The following is a 24,424-nucleotide window of genomic DNA, read 5'->3' on the forward strand; positions in this document are numbered from 1 at the left end:
TAATTGCTTTGGAGGCGGTTCAGAGAAGGTTCACTCGGCTGATTCCTGGGATGAGGGGGTTATCTAATGAGGAAAGGTTGGACAAGTTGGGCCTGTATACATTGGAGTTTAGAAGAATGAGAGGTGATCTTATTGAAACATATAAGATCCTGAGGTGATTTGAACAGGTAGATGCTGAGAGGATGTTTCTCCTTGTGGGAGACACTAGAACTAGGGGCCACAGTTTAAAAATAAGGGGTCTCCCAATTAAGACGGAGATGAAGAGGAATTTTTTCTCTCTGTGGGTGGTGAGTCTGTGGAACTCCCTTCCCCAGAGAGCGGTGGAGGCAGGGTCATTGAATATTTTTAAGGCTGAGTTAGATAGATTCCTGATTAACAAGGGAGTCAAAGGTTATAGTAGGTAGACGGGAAAGTAGGGTTAAGGTCACAATCAGATCAGCCATGATCTTATCAAATGACAGAGCAGGCTTGAGGGGCCGACTGGCCTACTTCTGCTCTTAATTCGTATGTTTGTATGTTAGTATGTACTCATTTAGTTCCTCAGCTATGCCCTCTGCCTCCATGAGTAAATCTCCTTTTTGGTCCCTGATCGGCCTTACCCCTCCTCTTACTACCCGTTAACTATTTACATGCCTATAGAAAACTTTTGGGTTCCCTTTTATGTTTGGCACCAGGCTATTCTCATAATCCCTCTTTACCCCTCTTATTTCCTTTTTCATTTCCCCTCTGAGCTTTCTATATTCAGCCTGGTTCTCACTTGTGTTATCAACCTGAAATCTGTCATATGCCCCTTTTTTCTGCTTCATCTTACTCTCTATCTCTTTTGTCATCCACAGAGCTCTGGCTTTAGTTGCCCTACCTTTCTCCCTCATGGGAATGTATTTAGACTGTACCCGAACCATTTTCTCCTTAAAGGCCGCCCATTGTTCAATTACAGTTTTGGCTGCCAATCTTTGATTCCAGTTTACCCGGGCCAGATCTGTTCTCATCCCACTGAAATTGGCCCTCCTCCAATGGAGGATTTTACTTTAGAGTGGTCCATGTCCTTTTCCATAGCTATTTTAAATCTTATGATACTATGATCGCTGTTCCCTAAATGCTCCCCCACTGACACTTGCTCCACTTGGCCCGTCTCATTCCCTAGAACCAAATCCAACAATGCCTCTTTCCTTGTTGACGTACTGGTCAAGAAAGTTCTCCTGAACACACTTCAAAAATTCCTCCCCCTGTTTGCACCTTATGTTATTATTGTTATCCCAGTCTATATTAGGATAGTTGAAGTCCCCTGTCATCACTACTCTATAGCTTTTGCACCTCTCTGTAATTTCCCTGCAAATTTCCTCTTCTATATCCTTCCCACTAGTTGGTGGCCTATAGAATACACCCAGGAGTGTAATGGCACCTCTATTGTTCTTTAACTCTAATCAAATAGATTCTGTCCTTGACCCCTCCAGGACATCCTTTCTCTCTAGCACTGCAATATTCTCCTTAAACAATACTGCCACCACCACCACCACCCCCCACCTTTCTTCCCTTCCCTATCTTTCCTGAACACCTTGTATCCAGGAATATTTAGTATCCAATCCTGCCCTTTTTTGAGCCAGGTCTCCATTATCGCCACAACATCGTATTCCCATGTGGCTACTTGCGCCTGCAGCTCACCAATCTTGTTTAACATGCTTCGTGCGTTTACATACGTGCACTGCAAACCAGTCTTTGACTTTCTTGTACTCTCTCGGAGTCTGGCCCCATCTACTACCGTACTATTTCTTACTCTAGTGCGATCTTTCTCTCCCAATCCTTTGTGCATCTTGTTTCTCCTTTCCAATTCTACCTTCTGGTGCCCATCCCTCTGCCAAATTAGTTTAAACCCCCTCCAATAGCATTAGCGAACCTCCCCACGAGGACATTGGCCTGTACAGGTCCCACCTCCCCCAGAACTGGTCCCAATGCTCCAGGAATCTAAAGCCCACCCACTTGCACCATCTCTCTAGCCACGCATTCATCTGCTGTATCCTCCTATTTCTATTCTCGCTAGCACGTGGCACCGGCAGTAATCCGGAAATTACTACTTTTGAGGTCCTGCTTCTTAATCTCGTTCCTAACTGCTTGAAATCTGCCTGCAGGACCTCATCCTTCTTTCTACCTATGTCGTTGGTACCAATATGGACCACGACCTCTGGCTGTTCACTCTTGTCCTCCAGAATGTTCTGCAGCCTTTCAGTGACATCCTTGACCCTGGCACCAGGGAGGCAAAATATCATCCTGGAATCACGTCTGCAGCCGCACAAACGCCTGTCTGCTCCCCTAACTATAGAATCCCCTATCACTATTGCTCTCCTGACCTTTCTCCTCCCCCCATACAGCTGAGCCACCCATGGTGCTATGGTCTTGGCTCTGGCTGCACTTCCTAGGGGAACCCTCTCTCTCCAACCAGTATTCAGAACTGAATACTGGTTAGAGAGTGAGATGCCCTCAGGGTACTCCTGCACTACCTGCCTGGTCCTCCTTGCCTGTCTGGCGGTCACCCCGTCCCGTGTTGCCTGGACTTTCTTAACTGTGTGGTGACCATCTCCTGAAACGTGCTATCCACGAAACTCTGAGCCTCGCGGATGCAGTTCAGTGAAGCCAGCTGCTGCTCAAGCTCCAAAACCCGGAGCTCGAGCTCCTCCAGCTGGCAACACTTCCTGCACCAATGGTTGTCCAGGACTGGGAAGCATCCTGGAGTTCCCATGTGGCACAAGATGTGCATTCCGCGGGAGTGAGGTGCCCTGCCATGCCTCGATTTATTATATTATTAACTAAACTTAACAAAAATAAACTAAAGACTTGAAAAAAACTCACCAGCTACCCACCAATCAGCTCCTTCTCCTGTGCTGACGTCACTTTGTTTTTTTTTCTCTCTCACCCTGACGCTTGCACTCCGACTCCCGCCTTTTTATGGGCTGCTCCCTCTCCTCTCGGGCCTCCGACTCCCGCCTTTTTATGGGCCGCTCCCTCTCCTCCGCTCCTCTCGGGCCTCCGACTCCCGCCTTTTTATGGGCCGCTCCCTCTCCTCTGTTCTGCTGCCCCAGCTGATGGGTCGGACATTTAAGACTGAGATGAGTTGGAATTTCTTCATTCGGGGGTTGTGGATCTTTGAAATTCTCTACCCCAAAGGGCTGTGGATGCTGAGTATTTGAGTATATTCAAGGCTGAGATGAATAGATTTTTGGATTCTAGGGGAATCAAAGGATATGGGGATTGGGCAGGAAAGTGGAGCTGAGGTTGAAGATCAGCCATGATCTTATTGAATGGTGGAACAGGCTCAAGGGGCCGTATGGCCTACTCCAGCTCCTATTTCGTATGTTCTTAAAGTAGAATGAGAGTAAACTAGCAAGAAATATAAAAACAGATTGTAAGAGCTTCTACAAGTATGTAAAAAGGAAGAGAGTAGCGAAAGTAAATGTGGGTCTGTTAGAGGCTGAGACAGGAAAAATTATAATGGGGAATAAGGAAATGGGAGGGACATTGAACAAATATTTTGTATCTATCTTAACAGTAGAAAACACAAAAAAATACCAGAAATAGTGCAGAACCAAGGGTCTAATGACAGTGAGGAACTTAAAATAATTAATATTAGTAAAGAAAAAGCATTGGAGAAGTTAAGGGGACTAAAAGCTGACAAATCCCCTGGACCCGATGGCCTACATTCTAGGGTTCTAAAAGAGGTGGCTGCAGAGATAGTGGATGCATTGGTTTTGATCTTCCAAAATTCCCTAGATTCTAGAATGGTCCCAATGGATTGGAAGGTAGCAAGTGTAACACCGCTATTCAAGAAAGGAGGGAAAGATAAAATAGGGAACTACAGGCCAGTAGGCCTGCCATCAGTAGTCAGGAAAATGCTGGATCCATTATTAAGGAAGTGGTAACAGGGCACTTAGAAAATCATATGATTAGGCAGAGTCAACATGGTTTCATGAAAGGGAAATCATTTATGACAAATCTATTAAGAGTTTTTTGAGGATGTAACTAGCAGGGTAGATAAAAGGGAACCAGTGGATTTAATATATTTGGATTTTCAAAAGGCATTCGATAAAGTGCCACACAAAAGGTTGTTACACAAGATAAGGTCTCATGGGGTTGGGAGTAATATATTAGCATGGATAGAGGATTGGTTAATGGACAGAGAACAGAGGGTAGGAATAAACGGATCATTTTCAGGTTGGCAGGCTGTAACTAGTGGGGTGCCGCAAGGATCGGTGCTTGGGCCTGAGCTATTTACAATCTATATTAATGACTTAGATGAAAGGACCGAGTGGAATGTATCCAAGTTTGCTGACGATACAAAGCTAGGTGGAAAAGTAAGCTGTGTGGAAGACACAAACAGTCTGCAAAGGGATATAGACAAGTTAAGTAAGTGGGCGAGAAGGAGGTAGATGGAGTATAATGTGAGGAAATGTGAAATTATCTACTTTGGTAGAGAGAATAGAAAAAGTGTATTTTTTAAATGGTGAGAAACTATTAAATGTTGATGTTCAAAGAGATTTGGGTGTCCTTGTTCATGAAACACAGAAAGTTAACATGCAGGTACAGCAAGCAATTAGGAAGGCAAACGGTATGTTGGCCTTTGTTGCAAGGGGGTTGCAGTACCAGACTAAAAAGAGTTGCTACAATTGTACAGGGCTTTGGTGAGACCACACCTGGAGTACTGTGTACAGTTTTGGTCTCCTTACCTAAGGAAGGATATACTTACCTTAGAGGGGGTGCAACAAAGGTTCACTAGATTGATTCCTGGGATGAGAGGGTTGTCCTATGAGAGATTGAGAAGAATGGGCCTATATTCTCTGGCGTTTAGAAGAATGAGAGGCGATCTCATTGAAAGTTATAAAATTCTTAGAGGGCTTGACAGGATAGATGTGGAGAGGCTGTTTCCCCTGGCTGGAGAGTCTAGAACTAGGGGGCATAGTCTCAGGATAAGGGGTGGGCGATTTAGGACTGAGATGAGGAGGAATTTCCACTCAGAGGGTTGGATGCTCAGTCATTAAGTATATTCAAGACTGAGATCGATAGATTTTTGGACTCTAGGGGAATCAAAGAATATGGGGATCGGGTGGGAAAGTGGAGTTGAGGTTGAAGATCAGCCATGATCTTATTAAATGGCGGAGCAGGCTCGAGGGGCCATATGGCCTACTCCTTCTCCTATTTCTTATATTCTTATGTTCTCCTGCTCTTCGTTGAGGAGTGCCACGGAACCTTTTACATCCACCTGAGCAGGCTGACGGGATCTCGCTTCAACATCTCATCTGAGAGGAAGCATCTTCAATAGTGCAGAGTTCTAAAGAACTTGCATTTATATAGCACCTTTCATGACCGCCTTACAGTCATTGAAGCATTTTTAAAAATTTAGTCACTGTTGTAATTTTTGAGCCTAGTTTACATGCTCAAGTCCTACAGTGAAGCTTAAATCCACAAACTTCTCACTCAGAGGCAAGAGTCTTACCACAGAGCCAGAGCCAGTGTATGTAATATGAGGACTGATCCAGTGCTATCCTGGTAAGCCTGCCAATTGCATACTTTAAAGGAAGCCTGGGAGAAATATGGACTGGGTAGGGCCTTCTACAAAAGGATGGGATTAGGGGCTTCTTATATCCAGTAAACTTCAAAAATAGTTCCAATAAAAACAGAAAATGCTGGAAACACAAAGCAGATCTATACAATGAAAGGTTATTGTTTTGGGGGTGACTCTTCATCAGAACAAGATTTTGTTAAATTTCAAAAATAGCTTATGAAAGAGGAAAAAAAGGAACAACAACGTGAAAAGATGGGGAGTGAAACAGCAAGTAGAAAAATGGAAAGTAATAAGCAGCAAAAAGAAAAAAGAAAAGCAAAGTGCATTGTGAATATAGCATAATCGTGGATCAAAATTTTACTGCAAACACAAAAGCATGTAACAAAATTAATTTATTAGTCGATCTCCATGACATTGCACATTGGGATTGTTTTCAGATGACAGATTTGAGGAAGGGAGATAATTGGACTAGGGCATGCAGATATAATTCAATCCCTATTTTAAAGTCACACATTCTGTCCTTATTTTATATAATACTTTGACAAAACTCCTGGCAATTGAGAAGGCACAGAAGTCGAGTCAGTTGCAACATAGGAGTTTCTCTGCAGTATAGACTGAGGTGCTGGGAAATGTAAAACAAGGTGCTACAGCGCTACCACTGCCAGAAGGGTATAATTACAATGAGATGTTTATACAGGCAATTCTTTTCCCATTATAATTTCCTGTCTCCACATTTATAATGTTCCATTGAAAACGCGTATGTCAACCTGCTCTTAATGGGAAAACCCATAAGTGTCCACATTTTCCTGCAATACTGTTATGCCTGTAGACGATACTAATAGGATTTTCAATGTTAGAGCTGTCACAAAACTCCTACCTGTCACACACCACTGCATTTAACATTTCACCCTCTGTTTCAGTGAATGTTCTGTAGGGTATTCATTGATATATTTTCCCCACAAATTACTTGAAATGCCTTCTGAAAAAGAAATCTACCATTTTCCTCAGTAATGAAATTTCTCCTCTTCAAAACTTTAAACTTATTTCATAACATAGTTAACATTTATATAATTAATGATCTTTTAATGCCTTTTATTTGAAGCCTTTGACTCTCCCCAAAGCCTTGGCTTAGATTGGATATTTTTGCCCAGCACTTTGACTGAATTTGGATTGTGAAGTCTGAGCACGTGCGGTCTGCCTAATTTCCCAGGATGCATCAGTACCAGAGTCAGCTGTATCGCTGGAATTCTCTTATTTCTCTTCTAGCAGTTTCTGTGGAGTAGCATTTCTTCAAATAACTTTGAAAAACAAGGGGATGAATTTCAAAAGCTATACTGAGAAAGTTTATATTGAGTTTTTAAAAAAAAACAGAATGAGTCTATGTCAGTGAGAAAACTGATTATTAATTACATACCTGTTGTAGTATTTTATAAATTTCCAAAAGTGTATTAAGCTGAGGGAGAGAGACTGGAGTCATTGAGAGATAATTTTTCTTCAGGCTGTTAGTTCAATTTTCAAAAAAATACCAGTTGATATTTGAAGTCAATTAATTCTCACTTGTGTTTTGATGACAGTGAGTAAAGATAGTTGTTAATTGCTTACAACTGTGAGACAGGATCTAACTGTTAGCAGCCATGAAATAGAGAAATGTAAGGAATCTTACAACACCAGGTTATAGTCCAACAGTTTTATTTGAAAATCACAAGCTTTCGGAGATTATCTCCTTCGTCAGGTGAGTGAGTGAATGAGAGGTTCTCAAATCGCATATCTTATGGATAGCTTATGGCTGTTGGACTATAACCTGGTGTTGTAAGATTCCTTACATTTGTCCACCCCAGTCCATCACCAGCATCTCCACATCATGAAATAGAGAATTGTAAACAATTTTACGACACCAAGTTATAGTCCAGCAATTTTATTTTAAATTCACAAGCTTTCGGAGGCTACCTCCTTCCTCAGGTGAACGATGTGGAAAATGTGGAGATGCTGGTGATGGACTGGGGTTGACAATTGTAAACAATTTTACGACACCAAGTTATAGTCCAGCAATTTTATTTTAAATTCACAAGCTTTCGGAGGCTACCTCCTTCCTCAGGTGAACGATGTGGAAAATGTGGAGATGCTGGTGATGGACTGGGGTTGACAATTGTAAACAATTTTACGACACCAAGTTATAGTCCAGCAATTTTATTTTAAATTCACAAGCTTTCGGAGGCTACCTCCTTCCTCAGGTGAACGATGTGGAAAAGGAAGGAGGAGGAAGGAGGTAGCCTCCGAAAGCTTGTGAATTTAAAATAAAATTGCTGGACTATAACTTGGTGTCGTAAAATTGTTTACAATTGTCAACCCCAGTCCATCACCGGCATCTCCACATCATGAAATAGAGAGGTAGAGAAACATTGTCTTTCCTCATTCTAACTTGATTTCTTTAAAAATACAAGATGAATTTTGAAAGCAAATAATGCCTCTTTGATAGGAACAGGAGAGGGCAAAGGGATGAAGGAAAGAGGTTGAGGCATAATTGGGGCTTTTCTTCAAATAGTGCCATGGGACCTTTTATGACCATCTGAGCAGGTAGACGGGGCCTCAGTTTAACATCTCATTTGAAAATACTGCACTCGAGTGTCAGCCTAGACTATGTACTCAAGTTTCTACAGTGGGACTTGTATGTACAACTTTCTGACTAGGAAAGAGGATAAAGGCAGAGAAACAGCAACATGAAGACGACAGGTAAGAGACATAACATTTTCTTCCTGTTCAACACCAATGCGGATCGATTAGTAATATAGTAAGAATCTCCTCACTGCAGGTACCTGCCGCCAGCTTTTTCCATTAACACTCTCGCATATCCTTCCGCTCGTCTGGTCACGTTCCCATGACGTCGCCGCTGTTTTTGTTGGGGGGGGGGGGGGGGGGCGCGCGCGCGCGCGATCCGACCGGACACGTTGAGCTGCGATTGGCTGACGGGTGTCCGCACGCGAATGACGCTTGTCCGCGCGACGGATTTGAAATTAACGAAAGGACGACGTGAAAATCAAGACCGCGGGCGGAAGGAAAATAACAGACGGAGCTCGAGGGCGGCGGGTGGGCCGGCAGCAGGCTAGGATGAGCGGGGAGGCGGCACTGCCCAGACTGGTGAGTGAACTGAACTGAACTGAGGCAGGGGCCACCTTCGTTGATCCGGTTGGCGGATCACTTGTGGTGAGATGTGAGACCGTTTGAGGAAGGGGATCGGGACTCCGCAACCGGTCGCCCCTGAAACCCGAGTCACCCCCCCCCCCCCCCCTGCGTCCATTTTAGTTACAAAACACCCGGCTGAAGCACTGGCCGTTATAGATCTGTCACTGCTGGTCGGAGCAATTTGTGGCGGGATGAATTAAGAGTATCTTAAGTAAGAGTGTACTGCACGGTATTAAAGTGCGTAATAGCTTCCCCCCGCCCCCCCCCCCCCAATAACGTGTTGGCACAAAGATACTAAATAAGCCCGTTGACAACACTGATGATGTGGAAGCATCATCCACTCACTGACAGGGTTAAGGTCATGTATAGGACCCTAAGTTATTTGGAAATTAGAAAATGCAGGATACGCTCAGCAGGTCAGACAACATTTCTGGAGAGGAAGGTAGCGTTAACATTTCAGCTGATTCGTCAAAACCAGGCCATGTTACAGGTGAACAACTTGTAGGTAGGAACAGAGCCAGGGAAAAAAGGGGGGGGTGGGTGGGGAGGAAAACAAAATGGTCTGTGATTAGGTGGAGGACAGGAGATGATCAAATGAGAAGTGATAATGGTGTAAGAAATAGAGGCAATAATGAAAGAAATTAGAGAAATAAAATATATGCCTGAGACCCAGAGGATTTGTGAATGGTTATGGCAAAATGGTAGAGGTGGAGGGAAGCATGGACTAACTGGCAGAACGGAGAAGGCTTCAGTGACCCAGGAGTGTGGTGGAAGAAGGCGGCAGATGGACACCAGAGGTGCAGACCACCCCACTAGATGTGTGGGGGAATCCCCATCCTAAGCTTCAGCCCACAATCTCCCCCGTTCTTGGAAGTGCTGGTGCACCTGCCTTACATTTGACATAAGCCTTTTTATGTTTCATTTTAATCTCTATACTTTTGGAAATCCAGGGACCTCCAGCTTTCGATGCCCATCCTTTCCATCTCGGGGAATAGGTCTAGTCTGTACCTGAACTATCTCCTTTTTGAAGGCCTCCCATTGCTCATTTACTGTTTTCCCTGCCAATCTTTGATTCCAATCCACCTGGGCCAGATCCCCTTTCAAATCACCAAAATTCGCCCTCCTCCAGTTGAGTATTTTTATGCTTGATTGTTCCTTGTCCTTTTCCATAACTACTCTAAACCTAATGATATTGGGGTTTAGTTCAAATGACCAGATAATTCATTTATTTCAGCGCTGAAAAAGCTTCCTGTGCTGTTCATTTCAATTCCTTAATTTAAATTACTGGATATTTCAAATTATTTTGTGCAAAAATAACTGTGACTTACCAAGAGTAGATTGTAATGCACAGTGCATTATCAAGCCGGTGATTTATGGTGACCATGTCAGATTCTGTATTACCTGGAACTTTTACCATTGTAAAACTGTTATTAATTGTTAATGAATTGTGTGACTGTTCATATTTATGTGAAAATGTAATTCAGTGGCTGCTTTTTAAAATTAAAAAGTGGATGTTTTTTCAATTTATATACTCAATGTTTATCACTTCCCTTTTTTAAAGTCCAACTTGGGCAAGGTGGTAGGCAGGATATAAAGAAGGAAAGAAAAACTTGTATTTATAAAGCACCTTTCATGATCTTGGGACGTCCTAAAGCGCTTTACAGCCATTGAAGTACTTTTGAAGAGAAACCATTGCTGTAATGTAGGAAATGCGGTAGCCAATTTGCGCACAAGGCCCCACAGACAGCCATGTGATAATGACTAGATAATCTGTTTGTGATGTTGAGGGATATTGGCCAGGACACTGGGGAAAATTCCCCTGATCATCTTTTGAAATAGGATCTTTTACATCCACCTGAGAGGGCAGATGGGGTCTCTGTTTAACATCTCATCTGAAAGACGGCACCTCTGACAGTGCAGCACTCCCTCAGTACTGCACTGGAGTGTCAACCTAGATTTTGTGCTCAAATCTCTGTAGTGGGGCTTGAACCCACAGCCTTCGGACTTCAAGGTGAAAGTGCTACCACTGAGCCAGATACCTACCTCTAACCTGATACAGGTTAGAGATGGATAGCTTGCTCGTAATATTACTGGGGGGTGGGGACAACCATGGGTTTTGGCAGCACTGGGAGCCTCTATTAAGTTCTTTTTACTGTGCTTTTACTAAGATATTGGGCTCGATTTTCAAATTAAACTCCGGGGGGTGGGAGGAAGCGAAAATCTGGAGCGGGTAAGGAACCTGGCTTCAACCCGCTGACTTCTGCGTCTCACACAGGCGTACCTGTGTGTTCACGGGGTTCTGGAATCCGGAAGTCCCGCCGGTAATTAAAGCCAGCGGAACGATATTTAAAGAAGCAAATGTACTTCACTGAGGTACTTAAGGTACTTTATTTGTTATATATTAGGTAGCTAGAACAATTTTCAGTGTACCTGGGCGGCTTTCCCGTGGCTTCCGATTCACGGGGCTGGATCAGTCAAGAATAAAGTACATAAATGAAATGAAATAAAATAACATTTTGCAACATATAAAAAAATAAATCTACCTTTGAAACGATCGCACTTGCACCCCCCTGCTCTGATGTCTCCCCCCTCCCCTGTCTCTCCAAGGTCTTCTCCAATCCCCCCACTCTCCCTTGCAGTGCCGGGTGATAGATAGAGATATATATTTCTCTTTCTCTTCCCCTTCCCCCTCCCCCCTCCGGTGATGCAGCTCCTGTCGGCAGCCAGCTTGTCAATCAGGCTGGTTGACGGGCTCGAAACCGGGAAAGAAGATTAATGAGTATCAATTACCTCAAGATCACCTGGGAAATGGTGAGATTTTATGATCTGGGTTTGCCCCATCCCATCCCTCCGCCGTTTGAAAATCGAGTCCATTAAGTGAGGACAGTGCTTTAAAGAACTTAAATGTCCCACAATTCCCAGATCCAAGAACCTCTCACCAGTACTCGCAGACCCCAGCACGCCTCCGCCCCTCCCCTACGTCACCTTCCTTCTCTTAGACGCCAAGGTCACCCTGCTGCATTACTAAACCATATAATCCTCCCGCTCCCCAGTACTGCCACACGCTGCCTACCTACTTAAAACATCTTTCTTACTCCTTTTTCCTGTAAGCCTTGGGCTGTAATAAAATGAGCACATAGTTAAACATACAATAATAATAAAGGCCACTGAATTACAATTTCCATGGAAATACGCATGTAATCACTAATTTGAAACCAAAAATAGCTCTACCACTTTCTTAGTACTTTGTATTAAAAAAACTTTTATTGTTTTCATCCATAACGGATTGCTCCAGCACAGACTTCTAAAATGCTACAATCATGCTTTTCTTAATGATGGATTAACTTCATTAATTTATATATTTTGTCGAGAGAAAAAATGAATCATATGGACCATGTATGTTCACTCTGACATGCAGAATTTTATGCAAAGCTTCATAAACTCACTGAGCCGTTCTGGAATGAAACCCAAGTATCTACTAAATCTTTCTCTTGCCTCCCCACACCCCGCCCTTTTGACAGTGTGGTGTCAACCTGTGAAAATTCATTAAGAATAGGGAACTTTAATGCTAAATTTTTTTCACATGGAAAAGTTCATTTGGCGGGAAAGATTGTGGTGCAAATTATTTATTGAGCATTAACACAAACTCTCCCGAGAAGTTATTTTCCTCATAACTTACTTTGTCACTATTTTATTCCAATCAAGCTGTTAAGTATAAAGAGTACATTGTTAGGTATCTGCTTTTATATATCACCTTTCAGGTCCTTGGGAAGTGTACTCAATATTGTGTAGGATCATTTGACAGTAACTGATCAGTAGCATGAACGTTCATGTAAGATGCATTTTGAAGATTTTCTGTGAAAAGAAAAAGAAAGTCTTGCATTTATATAGCGCCTTTCACAACCTCAGGCCGACCCATAGTGCTTTACAATCAATGAAGTACTTTTGAAATGTGGTCACTATTGTAATGTAGGAAACGTGGCAGCTAATTTGCACACAGCAAGGTCCTACAAACAGTAACGTGATAACGACAAGATAATCTGTTTTTTAGTGGTGATGGTTGAGGTATAAATATTGGCCAAGACACCAGGGAGAACTCGCCTGCTCTTCTTCGAATAGTATCATGGGCTCTTTTAGTACGTCCACCTGAGGGCAGACGGGGCCTCGTTTTAACATCTCATCCAAAAGATGACACTTCCGACATTGCAGCACTCCTTCGGTGCTGCACTGAAGTGTGAGCCTAGATTGTGTGCTCAAGTCTCTGGAGTGGGACTTGAACCCACAACCTTCTGACTGAAGTGAGAGTGCTACCACTGAGACGGGAGGGGGGGAATTTATATGCTTAGAAAATTTTCAGAAATGCTGAAAGTTAGTGTTAACAGATGTCGCAGTGACAAAATGTTAGTTTTTTTACATGTGTCTTTTTGTTTTGCAGGAATTGCCAAAACAGCCCTATAGAAGTAGATACTACAGAGACCAAGCAATTGGGAGGTAATAAAACCTTGCATTTGTAGAGTCTGTGAAATGTATTCAGTCAAGTTTGTTTTGTTTTTAACTAGAATGTATATACTTGGTTGAGGGTATTTGTGCTGGTACAGATTAAATTCTCATTTACTTAAAGCTGTTGACCAATTTATTTATTTTAATGAAATAGATTAGTATATATCAAAATGAGTGGTTCTGGAAAATCATCCCAATTTTTAAAAATTGATTCGGCTGGTGATATTGCGGAGTAGAATTTTATTCCTACTTTTTTTTGTTTTGCAGCTCTTGCTATAGCTTTGCAATTTTAAGATTATTAAGGGATCAGAACCTACATCCAATTTTTTTTTCACCGGAGTAGAGTTGTAGGTAGATTGTAATGTTTACTTTTCCTTCATGTTCTTTTGAGCAAGTGTTCAATAGCCCTGTATCTCAGTAATATTCCTAGAATCTCTATTCTCTGCGAGAGAATGTAGAACCAAGAAGCACTGGGTGTGGGGGAAGGTTAGCTTGCCTGTTGGGTTTGGAGGCACCCAATCATGTTGAGTACAGGTTACACATTCACCATTTCATTTGTGATCTCCATGGTGAGAACTAAGTGCCTTTGGAGTAAATTAATTTATTATTCATTGAAAACAAATTAAATTTCTTTGAACTGCTTGTTTTTAAAGATATTTTAAACAGCTAAAGTGAAAGCAGCAGCAAAACAACTGTCCAGTAACTTTTAAATTCTACTCGGTATTCGGTACTTCTAACAACCGAGCAGTTGAAAAGAACTATCTCTTTCAGTTCCCTCACGCTGTTGGGCTTAGTAACTCCTCTTAGTTCTCCCAATCATGTTATCAGCATTCTCTATTCAAAAGTCATTAGAAAGATCAAAAGCATACTCAGCCTGATTATAACTTTTAGTGACCCATATTTGAATCAGATTCCAAAATCATTTGTAACAGGAACAGTTGATATTTTTTCAGTATATGGGTTTGGTCTTGTGCTTTTGTGTGTCAGCTTAAACTCCTCAAAGCCAATTTCACCTGACATAGAATAACATGGGATTAACCAAAACACGTAACCTAATTCAAAAATAATGTAGCAATATTATATTATCTAATGGAATCTGTAATTTATTTAAACTTGGGCTTCAAGCTGATTATACTTTGAGTAGGAAACCTCAGCTTTCAAAATATCCATGTTTGTTCAGATGATTTAAAAAATATTTTAGTTTTTCTAAAACCAGATTCGGGACTGCTTTACTAATAAAAGAAGTGGTCAAAGTATAAATGAAACAAATCACACCTAAATGATTGATCGGTCTCTTATTTGGAATTGCTTTCAACAAAATATTCCAAAAATGATCCTTCGCCCTCTTTTCATGTGGGTGAAAACGTGAGCCTGTTACAAAGATACCAACATAGATCTGGAGTGTAGTACATAGAATGACACAGCACAGAAGGAGGCCATTCGGCCCATTGTGCTCATGCCAGCTCTTTGTAGGAACTATCCAATTAGACCCATGCCCCTGCTCTTTCCCCATAGCCCTGCAAATTTTTCCACTTCAAGCCCTGCTTCAAGGCTAAAGGTGGTTCAATATATTGGCCCAGATTTTGCTGAAAAAGGTATCAATGGCTGAATGACGCACGTCGTTATTAATGTGCAAATCGACCAGCAACTTGTAACGAGGAAGAGATACCCTGTGAATTACAAATCGCCACACGTTGCTGGCCGATTTGTGCCGCTCTGCCGTTAGCTTCACGAAGACGGCATCTTGCCCTTAACCGCCCTGTGATTTTCTTGAAGTTGCTACATTTACGTGTTAATTGCCCATTAAACTCGCCACAAAGTTAAGTCTAATAGTTAATAGCATAAGTATCCTTTTAACAACGTGATAATTGTTAATGACTGCCAATCAACCTTTCTTGCCCAGAAAGTGAACAATTAAAAGTGTGGAGTCTCATTTCATCAGGTTGTTTTAGGAGATTTAAAATTTTTCTTTTCATTTCTGCCTCTTTTTTTCCCTCTCTCTCAATCCAATCTTTCTTTTCCTCTCTTTATTTTTCTTTCTGTACCTGATTTGACATTGAATCCACCACTCTAATTCACCCTCCTTCTGTTTATTTCTTAATTCTTAAATCTCATTGGCTAAGGAGATATGCTGTTTGTCCCGTTATGCACTAAGGTCCCACTGTACTCGTTTTCAGCTCGCACTTCCAGCAACTTTGTGGGCAAAAAATTTTAAAATCTAAAGATAGAAAGAGGGGAGATAATTGATAAACTAATCAAACCACGCATATTAAAAAAAAGTTCAGGAGGAGATAGCAGAGGCACTATTACAGATATATAAAAATTCATTAGAAAAGGAAATAGTGCCAGAAGACTGGCGGACAGCTAATGTTATTCCTATATTTAAAAAGGGAGATAGAACAAGTCCAGGGAACTGTAGACCAGTTAGCTCAACGTCGCTGGTAGGAAAGCTAATGGAATCTTCACTCAAAGATGTAATAGAAAAACATCTAGAAAACAAAAATATAATAAAGAGTAGTCAGCACAGATTTCAGAAGGGAAAGTCATGCTTGACCAACCTTACTTCTTCAAAGAATTCAATAACAGAGCAGACAGGATAATGCAGTAGATGTGATATGTTTGGATTTTCAAAAGGCCTTTGATAAGGTGCCGCATAGTAGACTCATGACTAAGGTCAGTGCATGTGGAGTCAGGGGACAGGTAGCAGAATGGATAGCGAGCTGGCTACAAAACAGAAAACAGAGTGGGGTTAAGGGTAGCTACTCAGATTGGCAAAAGATGGGAAGTGGTGTTCCACAGGGATTGGTGCTGGGGCCATTGCTGTTCACAATTTACATTAAGAATAGGACTCGGAAGTACAATTTCAAAATTTGAGGAAGACACCAAATTGGGAGGTGTACTTAATACAAAGGAAGAATGCGACAAAATACAGGAAGACATTAATAAACGTGCAGAATGGATAAGTAAATAGCAAATGAATTTCAATATAGAAAAGTGTGAAGTGGTGCATTTTTATAGTAAGAATAAGATGGCCACATACTGCTTGGATAATAAGAGTGTAAATGGGGTAGAGGAGCAAATAGATCTGGGGTATAGATATACAAATCACTAAAAGTAGCACTGCAGTTTAATAAGGCCATAAAAAAAGCAAACCAAGCACTGAGACTCATTTCTAGAGGGATAGAATTGAAAAGAAGAGAAGTTATGTTAAACTTATATAGAACCTTGGTTAGACCACACTTGGAGTACTGTGTGCAGTTCAGGTCTTCATATTACAAAACGGATATAGAAGCATTGGAGAAGGTGCAAAAAAGATTCACAAGGATGATATCAGAACTGAGAGGATATACTTATCAGGAAAGACTGACCAGGCTGGGGCTCATTTCTCTGGAAAAGAGAAGGCTGAGGGATGACCTGATAGAAGTCATTAAGATAATGAAAGGGTTTGATTGGGTAGATGTAGAGAAGATGTTTCCACTTGTGGGGGTGTCCAAAACTAGAGATCATAAGTATAAGATAATCACTAATAAATCCAATAGGGAATTCAGGAGAAATTTCTTTAGCTAGAGAGTGGAAAGAATGTGGACCACACTACCACATGGAGTGGTTGAGGCGAATAGATCAATTTAAGGGGAAGCTAGGTAAGCACATGAGGGAGAAAGGAATGATGAATGATTAATACGCTGATCGGGTTAGATGAAAAGGAGTGGGAAGAGGCTCGTGTGGCGCATAGACGCTGGCATGGACAAGTTGTGCTGAATGGCTTGTTTCTGTGCTGTGGGCTCTACTCTGTATAAATGTGCACGAATAAGTCTAACTAACGGGGTACGCTGTGAGATGTCCCACTCCAGCAAATCTGGCCGTGTATGCATATGCTAACTGTGCCTGGGGTTTGATGACTAGTGAAGCTCCATAGGAATCAGTGCTGGGACTCTTGCTGTTAACACTGTGTAACCAAAATGGAAGAGGATATTTCTGAATTATCAGATTTGCAGTTGACTACCTGCTACATAAAGGAGATTATTAGCAATGAAAGATTTGGACATATTAAGTAGCTAAGCTGAAGAATGGCAAATGGTTTTAATGTAGATAACTTAGATTGATAGGTGAACATAGTGGCGAGTTGTCAAAGGTAGATTGGGAAATTAAATTGAAGGGTTTGACAGTTGAAAAGCAATGGCAAACATTTAAAGAAATATTTTAATATTCTCAACCAGTATACATTCCATTGAGAAATAAAAACTCCACGGGAAAAGTGATCCACCCATGGCTAACTAAAGAAGTTAAGGAGAGTATTAGATTGAAAGAAGAGGCCTATAATGTTGCCAAGAAGAGTAATAAGCCTGGGGATTGGGAGAGTTTTTGAAATCAACAAAGGACGACGAAAAAATTGATAAAAAGGGAGAAAATAGAATATGAAAGTAAACTAGCAAGAAATCTAAAAACTGATTGTAAGAGTTTCTACAAATATATAAAAAGGAAGAGAGGAGCAAAAGTAAACGTTGGTCCCTTAGAGGCTGAGACAGGAGAAATTGTAATGGGGAATCAGGAAATGGCAGGTGCGTTAAACAAATATTTTGTATCTGTCTTCACGGTAGAAGTCACAAAAAGCATACCAAAAATAGTGGGGAATCAAGGGATAAATGAGAGTGAGGAACTTAAAACAATTAATATCAGTAGAGAAAAAGTACTGGACAAACTAATGGGACTAAAAGCCGACAAATTCCCTGGACCTGTTGGCCTACATTCTAGGGTTCCAACAGAGGTGGCTGCAGAGATAGCGGATGCATTGGTTATGATCTTCCAAAATCCGCTAGATTCTGGAACGGTCCCAGTCGACCGGAAGGTAGCAAATGTTACCCCACTATAGGGAACTACAGGCCTATTAGCCTGACGTCAGTTGTCGGGAAAATACTGGAATCTATTATTAAGGAAGTGGTAACAGAGCACTTAGAAAATGATAACATGATTAGGCAGAGTCAACATGGTTTTATGAAAGGGAAATCATGTATGACAAATCTATTAGAGTTTTTTGAGGATGTAACTAGCAGGGTAGATAGGGGAACCAGTGGATGTAGTATATTTGGATTTTCAAAAGGCATTCGATAAGGTGCCACATAAAACGTTGTAACACAAGGTGAGGACTCATGTGGTTGGGGGTAATATATTAGCATGGATAGAGGATTGGTTAAAGGACAGAAAACAGAAAGTAGGGATATTCTCAGGTTGGCAGGCTGTAACTAACGGGGGACCTCAACTGTTTACAATCTATATTAATGACTTAGATGAAGGGACCGAGTGTAATGTATCCAAGTTTGCTGATGATACAAAGCTAGGTGAGAAAGTAAGCTGTGAGAGGACACAAAGTGTCTGCAAAGGGATATCTACAGATTAAGTGAGAGGTCAAGAAGGTGGCAGATGGAGTATAATGTGGGGAAATGTGACATTATTCACTTTGGTAGGAAGAATAGAAAAACAGAATATTTTTTAAATGATGAGAAACTATTAAATGTTGGTGTTCAGAGAGACTTGGGTGTCCTTGTACAAGAAACACAAAAAGTTATTATCCAGGTACAGCAGGCAATTAGGAAAGCAAATGGCATGTTGGCCTTTATTGCAAGGGGGTTGGAGTACAAGAGTAAGGAAGTCCTACTACAGTTATACAGGGCTTTAGTGAGATCCCACCTGGAATACTGAGTACAGTTTTGGTCTCCTTATCTAAGGAAGGACATACTTGCCTAGGGGGTGGTACAACATAGGTTCACTAGATTAATTCCTGGGATGAGAGGGTTGAGTAGAATGGGCCTATACTCTTTGGAGTTTAGAAGAATGAGAGATGATCTCATTGAAACATAAGATTATTAGGAGGCTTGACAGGGTAGATGGTGAGAGATTGTTTCCCCGACTAGAGAGTCTAGAACTAGGGAGCATAGTCACAGGATAAGGGGTTGGCCATTCAAGACTGAGATGAGGAGGAATTTCTTCACTCAGAGGGTTGTGAATCTTTGTAATTCTCTACCCCAGAGGGCTGTGGATGCTGAGTCATTGAATATATTCAAGGCTGAGATGGATAGATTTTTGGACTCTAGGGGAATCAAGGGATATGGGGATCGGGCAGGAAAGTGGAGTTGAGGTTGAAGATCAGCCATGATCTGATTGAATGGCGGAGCAGGCTCGAGGGACCGTATGGGCTACTCCTACTCCTATTTCGTATGTTCTTATAATGGAGAGATATCTGGGCAATGGATTTGGATATGGTTGTTGACCAGCCACTGAAAGCTGTTAATGAGGCCGATCATGCACTGGGATCCATTTTGAGGGTATCTGATCAATTGACACAGATTATTTTAATCTTTTATTATTAGTAAGACCACATTCAGAATATCATGTACAATTTTGGACACCCTACCTTCAAAGGATATTTGTGTATTGAGTGTGCAGAGAAAAATGAGTCGTGGTTAAAGCATTTGAAGTATTGTTGATAAAAGACTTGCAGAATTGAATCCTATTTCATTGGCAGAAGGATAAAAAGAAAGCAACAGTTTATACAGCACCGTATCATGTCTCAGATGCTCCAAGTTCGTCACGTACATTTAATTACATTCAAGTGCAGTCCGTGTTGCTATGTAGGTGCAGTGCAGTGGGATTTTTTTTTAAAAATCCACTTGCACTGATAACTGAGAAGGTACATGCTCCAGCTCTTTAAATGTTGAAATAAGTTGATATAAGCAGGTTATTTAATTTGGATTTAGATTGCAGAACCAGAGGACCTGTTAATTTTTGAGCCTCAAGTGAGATGAGAAGAACCCCTCTTTAATTCCCATTAAAAATAGTAAATGTTGTCTCAGATTCTGGATAAATATCTGGTTAAGAAGGGAATTAAAGGCTTCAAAGGCTAGATGGAAATAGTCAAAACTCCACAGTGGTTTTTAAACTTTTCTGTTGTAAAGATTGATTTACTCCTGAGACCATGTGCCTTAGCCTCTGAAACAATGTTAGGAAAGGAATGCAGTGTTATTAGTGCAGCAATATTTAGTGCAGCAATTATTAGTACAATAATAGATATAATATGCTAGTACGGTAAGATATAGAGAAATGATATAGAATAAAGAGTTCTGAGATGCTGTGCTGGCATTGTGTGCAATACCCATGCCCAAGTGGAAAGTAATCTAACCTTATGGACTCACTAGAAAGCTGAAATTTAAAAATATAGGCTGTATGGGACACTGGTTCTATTAATCCTTAGACCATGGAACTATCATCTGTGAAATATAATGGCCAGAGTTGTCGGGTGTAATGTTTAACTCATCTGAAGTTCTTGTTCCAGTACCTTGCGTGCCATGGAGAACTGTTAATATGGCTTTATCGTCTTGGTAGTTTCATGTGTAATTGTTTACTTTCCTCAAGACTGAATAATTTGGGAAGAGTTTGTGATGGTACATGTTGTACTGATCCTGTCAGAAGGAGTGAGGTTGATGTGGCCTGTGTGTGTGTGTGTGTGTGTGTGTGTGTTCTTTAATAGTAACATGGATGTTACATGCTGCATAGGTATTTAACATGCTAATTTGGTTAAAGCCCTATAAGTTGTAGCAGAATTTTATAATACCTAAGTCTTCAGGTTTCATGTAAATGTAACTTGTCAAATTGTCTCGTGCAGCACTTATTTGGATTTGATAGATTTGAAGTATAGGTGTTTATAATTGCATTAAAATGTGTCCGAAGTATTTCTCATTTTACATCTTTCTTTCAAACTTTCTAGGCTGACAGGAAAACCTATCACCATCATCTCACAGAAAAATGCCAATGCATCAACCATTCTAAATAACTTCTTGGCTGGACTAGGTGAAGTTTACTTAAATACCCAATTTAAATGGGATACATTAAACTCTACATAGTGGCAATGCATGATTCAGCACAAATGAGCTGAATTGTAATATGTGGATTTGATTTCCATGCTTGTCGAGTACCTGATCTCAGCTGCAACTAATGGAGGTTAGGGTGAAGGAAAGTTGGATGAAGTGTCGTTAAGAGGTATTCAGCAGTGGTCAAGGAAGGATTTGGCATTGTCCTACAAGCATGGTGCTCACCTGACTTCTGAGCTGTGAGCTGAGAACAGTAAGGGGAAAAAACTTTGAGGGGGGGAGAGAGAAAGAAAGAAAGACAGACAGAGAGGGCAGTTAGTCTTCATGAGATGGTATCGGCCCCATTATGTTCGTTTACTTCTGTCTTTCTGCTCCCACGATCCAAACTAAACAGTTTTTTTTCTAAGACAAGTGCATGTAGTCAATCTTTGCAAAAATATTCCTGATAATTAACTACTCTTCGCAACCTGATGGAGCCCAGACAAGTAAACTTAGAGCTGTAAAAGACTGGTTTGTCTTGTGTTGAATATTTAATATTCAAAGGAGCTCGAGAGTAAAGTTTGCAGTTATCCCTTTGGAGAGTACTTTTTTTTTAAGCCTGTCCCTAACAGCAGGAATGGCAGATGGGATAGTAATCCTATTGCATCTGTTTCTGGACCTTGGGCTTCCTGTAAAAGGATAATAAACAGTAGATGGCCAAAAACATATAGCTGCTGTCTGCTCAGTTTTTCCATGCGATAAATGACAGTGCAGGGTGTTATCATTTAGCTTCTTCTCGATACTTCAATGTGCTCGCAAAGACAGCTTCTATAAGCAGATAGTCTCATATGAACTGAAACCTGTGCATTTATATACATAATGAGTGGAATACTGTACCATAGGCTAATTACCCTTTAATTATGTATAAAGTACTAGAGATTCTATAGGATGACCAACGTGTTGTCCTGTCTACTCTGAAAGGTGGTAAATAGCATTCTGCTAGGACAAGTAAGATAATTGCACAGATATTGAAATATATAGCAAGAACGGATGGTACAAATACTCAGGAAATGATAAAGATTGAACCATTCCACCTGGGCCTGAAATATCCTCTTTAGAATATATTTCTTATACAGTCTCATAATCTGGATGTCTTTAGGAGGAGACAACCTGATGTGAAGTTTTGTATGTGAGTGATGCAATTCGTAGATTGGCCCAAGATATTCTAGGCCAGTTTACAAAACAAAACCCAATTAGCCTAGATCTAGGTTTTCCAATCGTAAGCCATTCATTTTAAATGGGTAACTGTCAACATTACAATTGGAAAACCTTGGCCCAAATCCAGAAACTGAACCGAACTGAATTAAACATATTGCGGGAAACCTCCAGTATATATCTCAGCCAAAAAGACCTCTGAATAAACATTGAAAAAGGATGATAGGATAGGATAGGACCAGCTGCTCTATTGAATCCTATCCTGGCATGGTGTAACTTTTGCACACTAATCACCATCATTCCTGCTTTTGTCCTAAAGGACTTTTTCTTTCCAAAAAAAAATTAATTTGTAGAATCCTAATCCTGCCAGTTATATCCATTGAGGCATGTTATGATAGTGCCGCCATGTTCCAGTTATGACCATCAAAGATTAAAATATCTGAATGCTGCACTACATATTTAGTACAATGTATTGAGTTGAGAAGTTTGCTTTAGTTAATTCTGTAGCCACATTGCTGAAATAGCTGGCTGCTGTTATAATTCATCAGGTTTGAAAGTGTGGCTTGTTAGGAAGGACTGAACAAGGAGTGATTTACAGGTATTAATTCTTAATCCTTTTTCAGACAGTATTAATAATAGTGGCTCACTGCTGGATTCTGCATCCCACTTAGAAGTCCAGTTTTCAAAAGAGAAAAATTTAGTGAAAGAATCTACAAAGGATCTCCAGGGTAAAAAGGTGATCAAACTCATTACTTTTATGTTATCTTAATTGGTTTCTACATCACTACTTTCTGATTTTTCTTTAACCTCTTTCTAGTCTTTTGTTGGAGTTCTACATTGTAAAATTGCTGCAATATTTTTCCATTATAGTAAAGTTCTAGATTATGTTTAGAATTGCTATTTTCTTAGTCGATAGTGGATTTTTTTTTCTGTTGGGGAACGAACATGTTTTCAGGCACCCAGTTGCACTCCCACTCACCCGTTCTTGGGGGAATTTTAACCCCCAAGAACAGGTGGGTGGGAGTGCAACCTGGCTCCACTTCTGGGTTTAACGTGGGTGCGTGAAAGTACTGGGAATGCAAAGTCAGAAAATGTTGCGGTCACGACCCAAAAAACAACTATTTCTAACTTCCCACCCACCCGTTCTTGGGGATTAAAATTCCCCTCATAGTGTCAACATCCAGGACTTTCAGGTCAGGTATGGCATGAGCTAACTGCATTTTATAGCTTCCAGTGTGCCTTAGCTCCAACCTTGTGATAGGTTTCCTGCAGCATCCAAACTTATAGCCACCTGTATAATTTCTGTTGTGTGCTGTGCCTACTCTGAATTGCATTGATACCCAGACTCTTTTCAATTAGGACCCTTTTAGCCGGCAATGTAACAGGACCTTCATCCCATCAGTTTGGGCTGGATTTAAGCCCAGATCCCAGAGGTGAAAGGATGGATTCATGTCTGTAGCTACTTGCCAGTTTAGTCCAGATGTAATGAGAACCATCTTCTGTCAGTGTACAAAACAAAACCCAATTTGCTTTCCTCAAGATCAGGTTAAGTGTGGTCCAATTACGATTAAAAATTGAAGGCCCGGATACTTGGGACACTTACTTAACAAAGATGGAAAGTCCAGGGAAAGTACTTGTTTACGGTAATCCCCAATGTCTATATTTAAATAAATAAATGTTAAAAGAAAATGTTATCTTTTTAAAACAAAACTTCATTTTTTTTTCCTCCTAGAAATCGTCTGTTGCCAGATTACCGTTACAACTACCTGAAAATAACCAATCTCATCAGGTGGCAGAATTGTTCACAGACAAGATAACGGAAAATAATGGTTTGTATCACTTGCTTCATTTGTCCTTTTGTGGTGATGTTGCCTCAGCAGCTTATTGCTTTTGCAGGATTGATGGGTGTAGTTTTAACAGAAAATGTTGCAGGTTTTGTCAGATACAGACTAGAGAAACTTAAACAATGCTGTGTAAGAGGTTCAGTTTGCATATGACTGACAGTTCTTTTTAAATTTGAATGGTCAGATATTCAAAATCCAGGAAGTCCTAGTAACTCTTCTTTTCCAGAATATAAAAAAGAGCTGTTCTGTTCAAATCAAAAGTACTGTTTGAGGAGTCAGTTTGAAATGTCTGA

General features: G+C 40.8%; 1 protein-coding gene across 3 annotated transcripts in view; it reads left to right on the forward strand.

The window, feature by feature from the left end:
- The first annotated feature begins 8,565 nt into the window (after nt 1-8,565).
- Nucleotides 8,566-24,424, forward strand: part of LOC137321172 (uro-adherence factor A-like) — a 95,957-nt gene continuing 80,098 nt past the window's right edge. For all 3 annotated transcript variants that reach the window (XM_067983434.1, XM_067983435.1, XM_067983436.1), the window contains exons 1-5: nt 8,566-8,686; nt 13,167-13,222; nt 20,991-21,073; nt 22,911-23,023; nt 24,020-24,116. In XM_067983434.1, the coding sequence (XP_067839535.1) occupies nt 8,657-8,686; nt 13,167-13,222; nt 20,991-21,073; nt 22,911-23,023; nt 24,020-24,116 (379 nt within the window). In that variant the 5' untranslated portion in view covers nt 8,566-8,656. The remainder of the gene's footprint in view (nt 8,687-13,166; nt 13,223-20,990; nt 21,074-22,910; nt 23,024-24,019; nt 24,117-24,424) is intronic.

Source organism: Heptranchias perlo, chromosome 4 (genome assembly GCF_035084215.1).
Source record: "Heptranchias perlo isolate sHepPer1 chromosome 4, sHepPer1.hap1, whole genome shotgun sequence".
In the NCBI taxonomy this organism is placed as follows: domain Eukaryota; kingdom Metazoa; phylum Chordata; class Chondrichthyes; order Hexanchiformes; family Hexanchidae; genus Heptranchias; species Heptranchias perlo.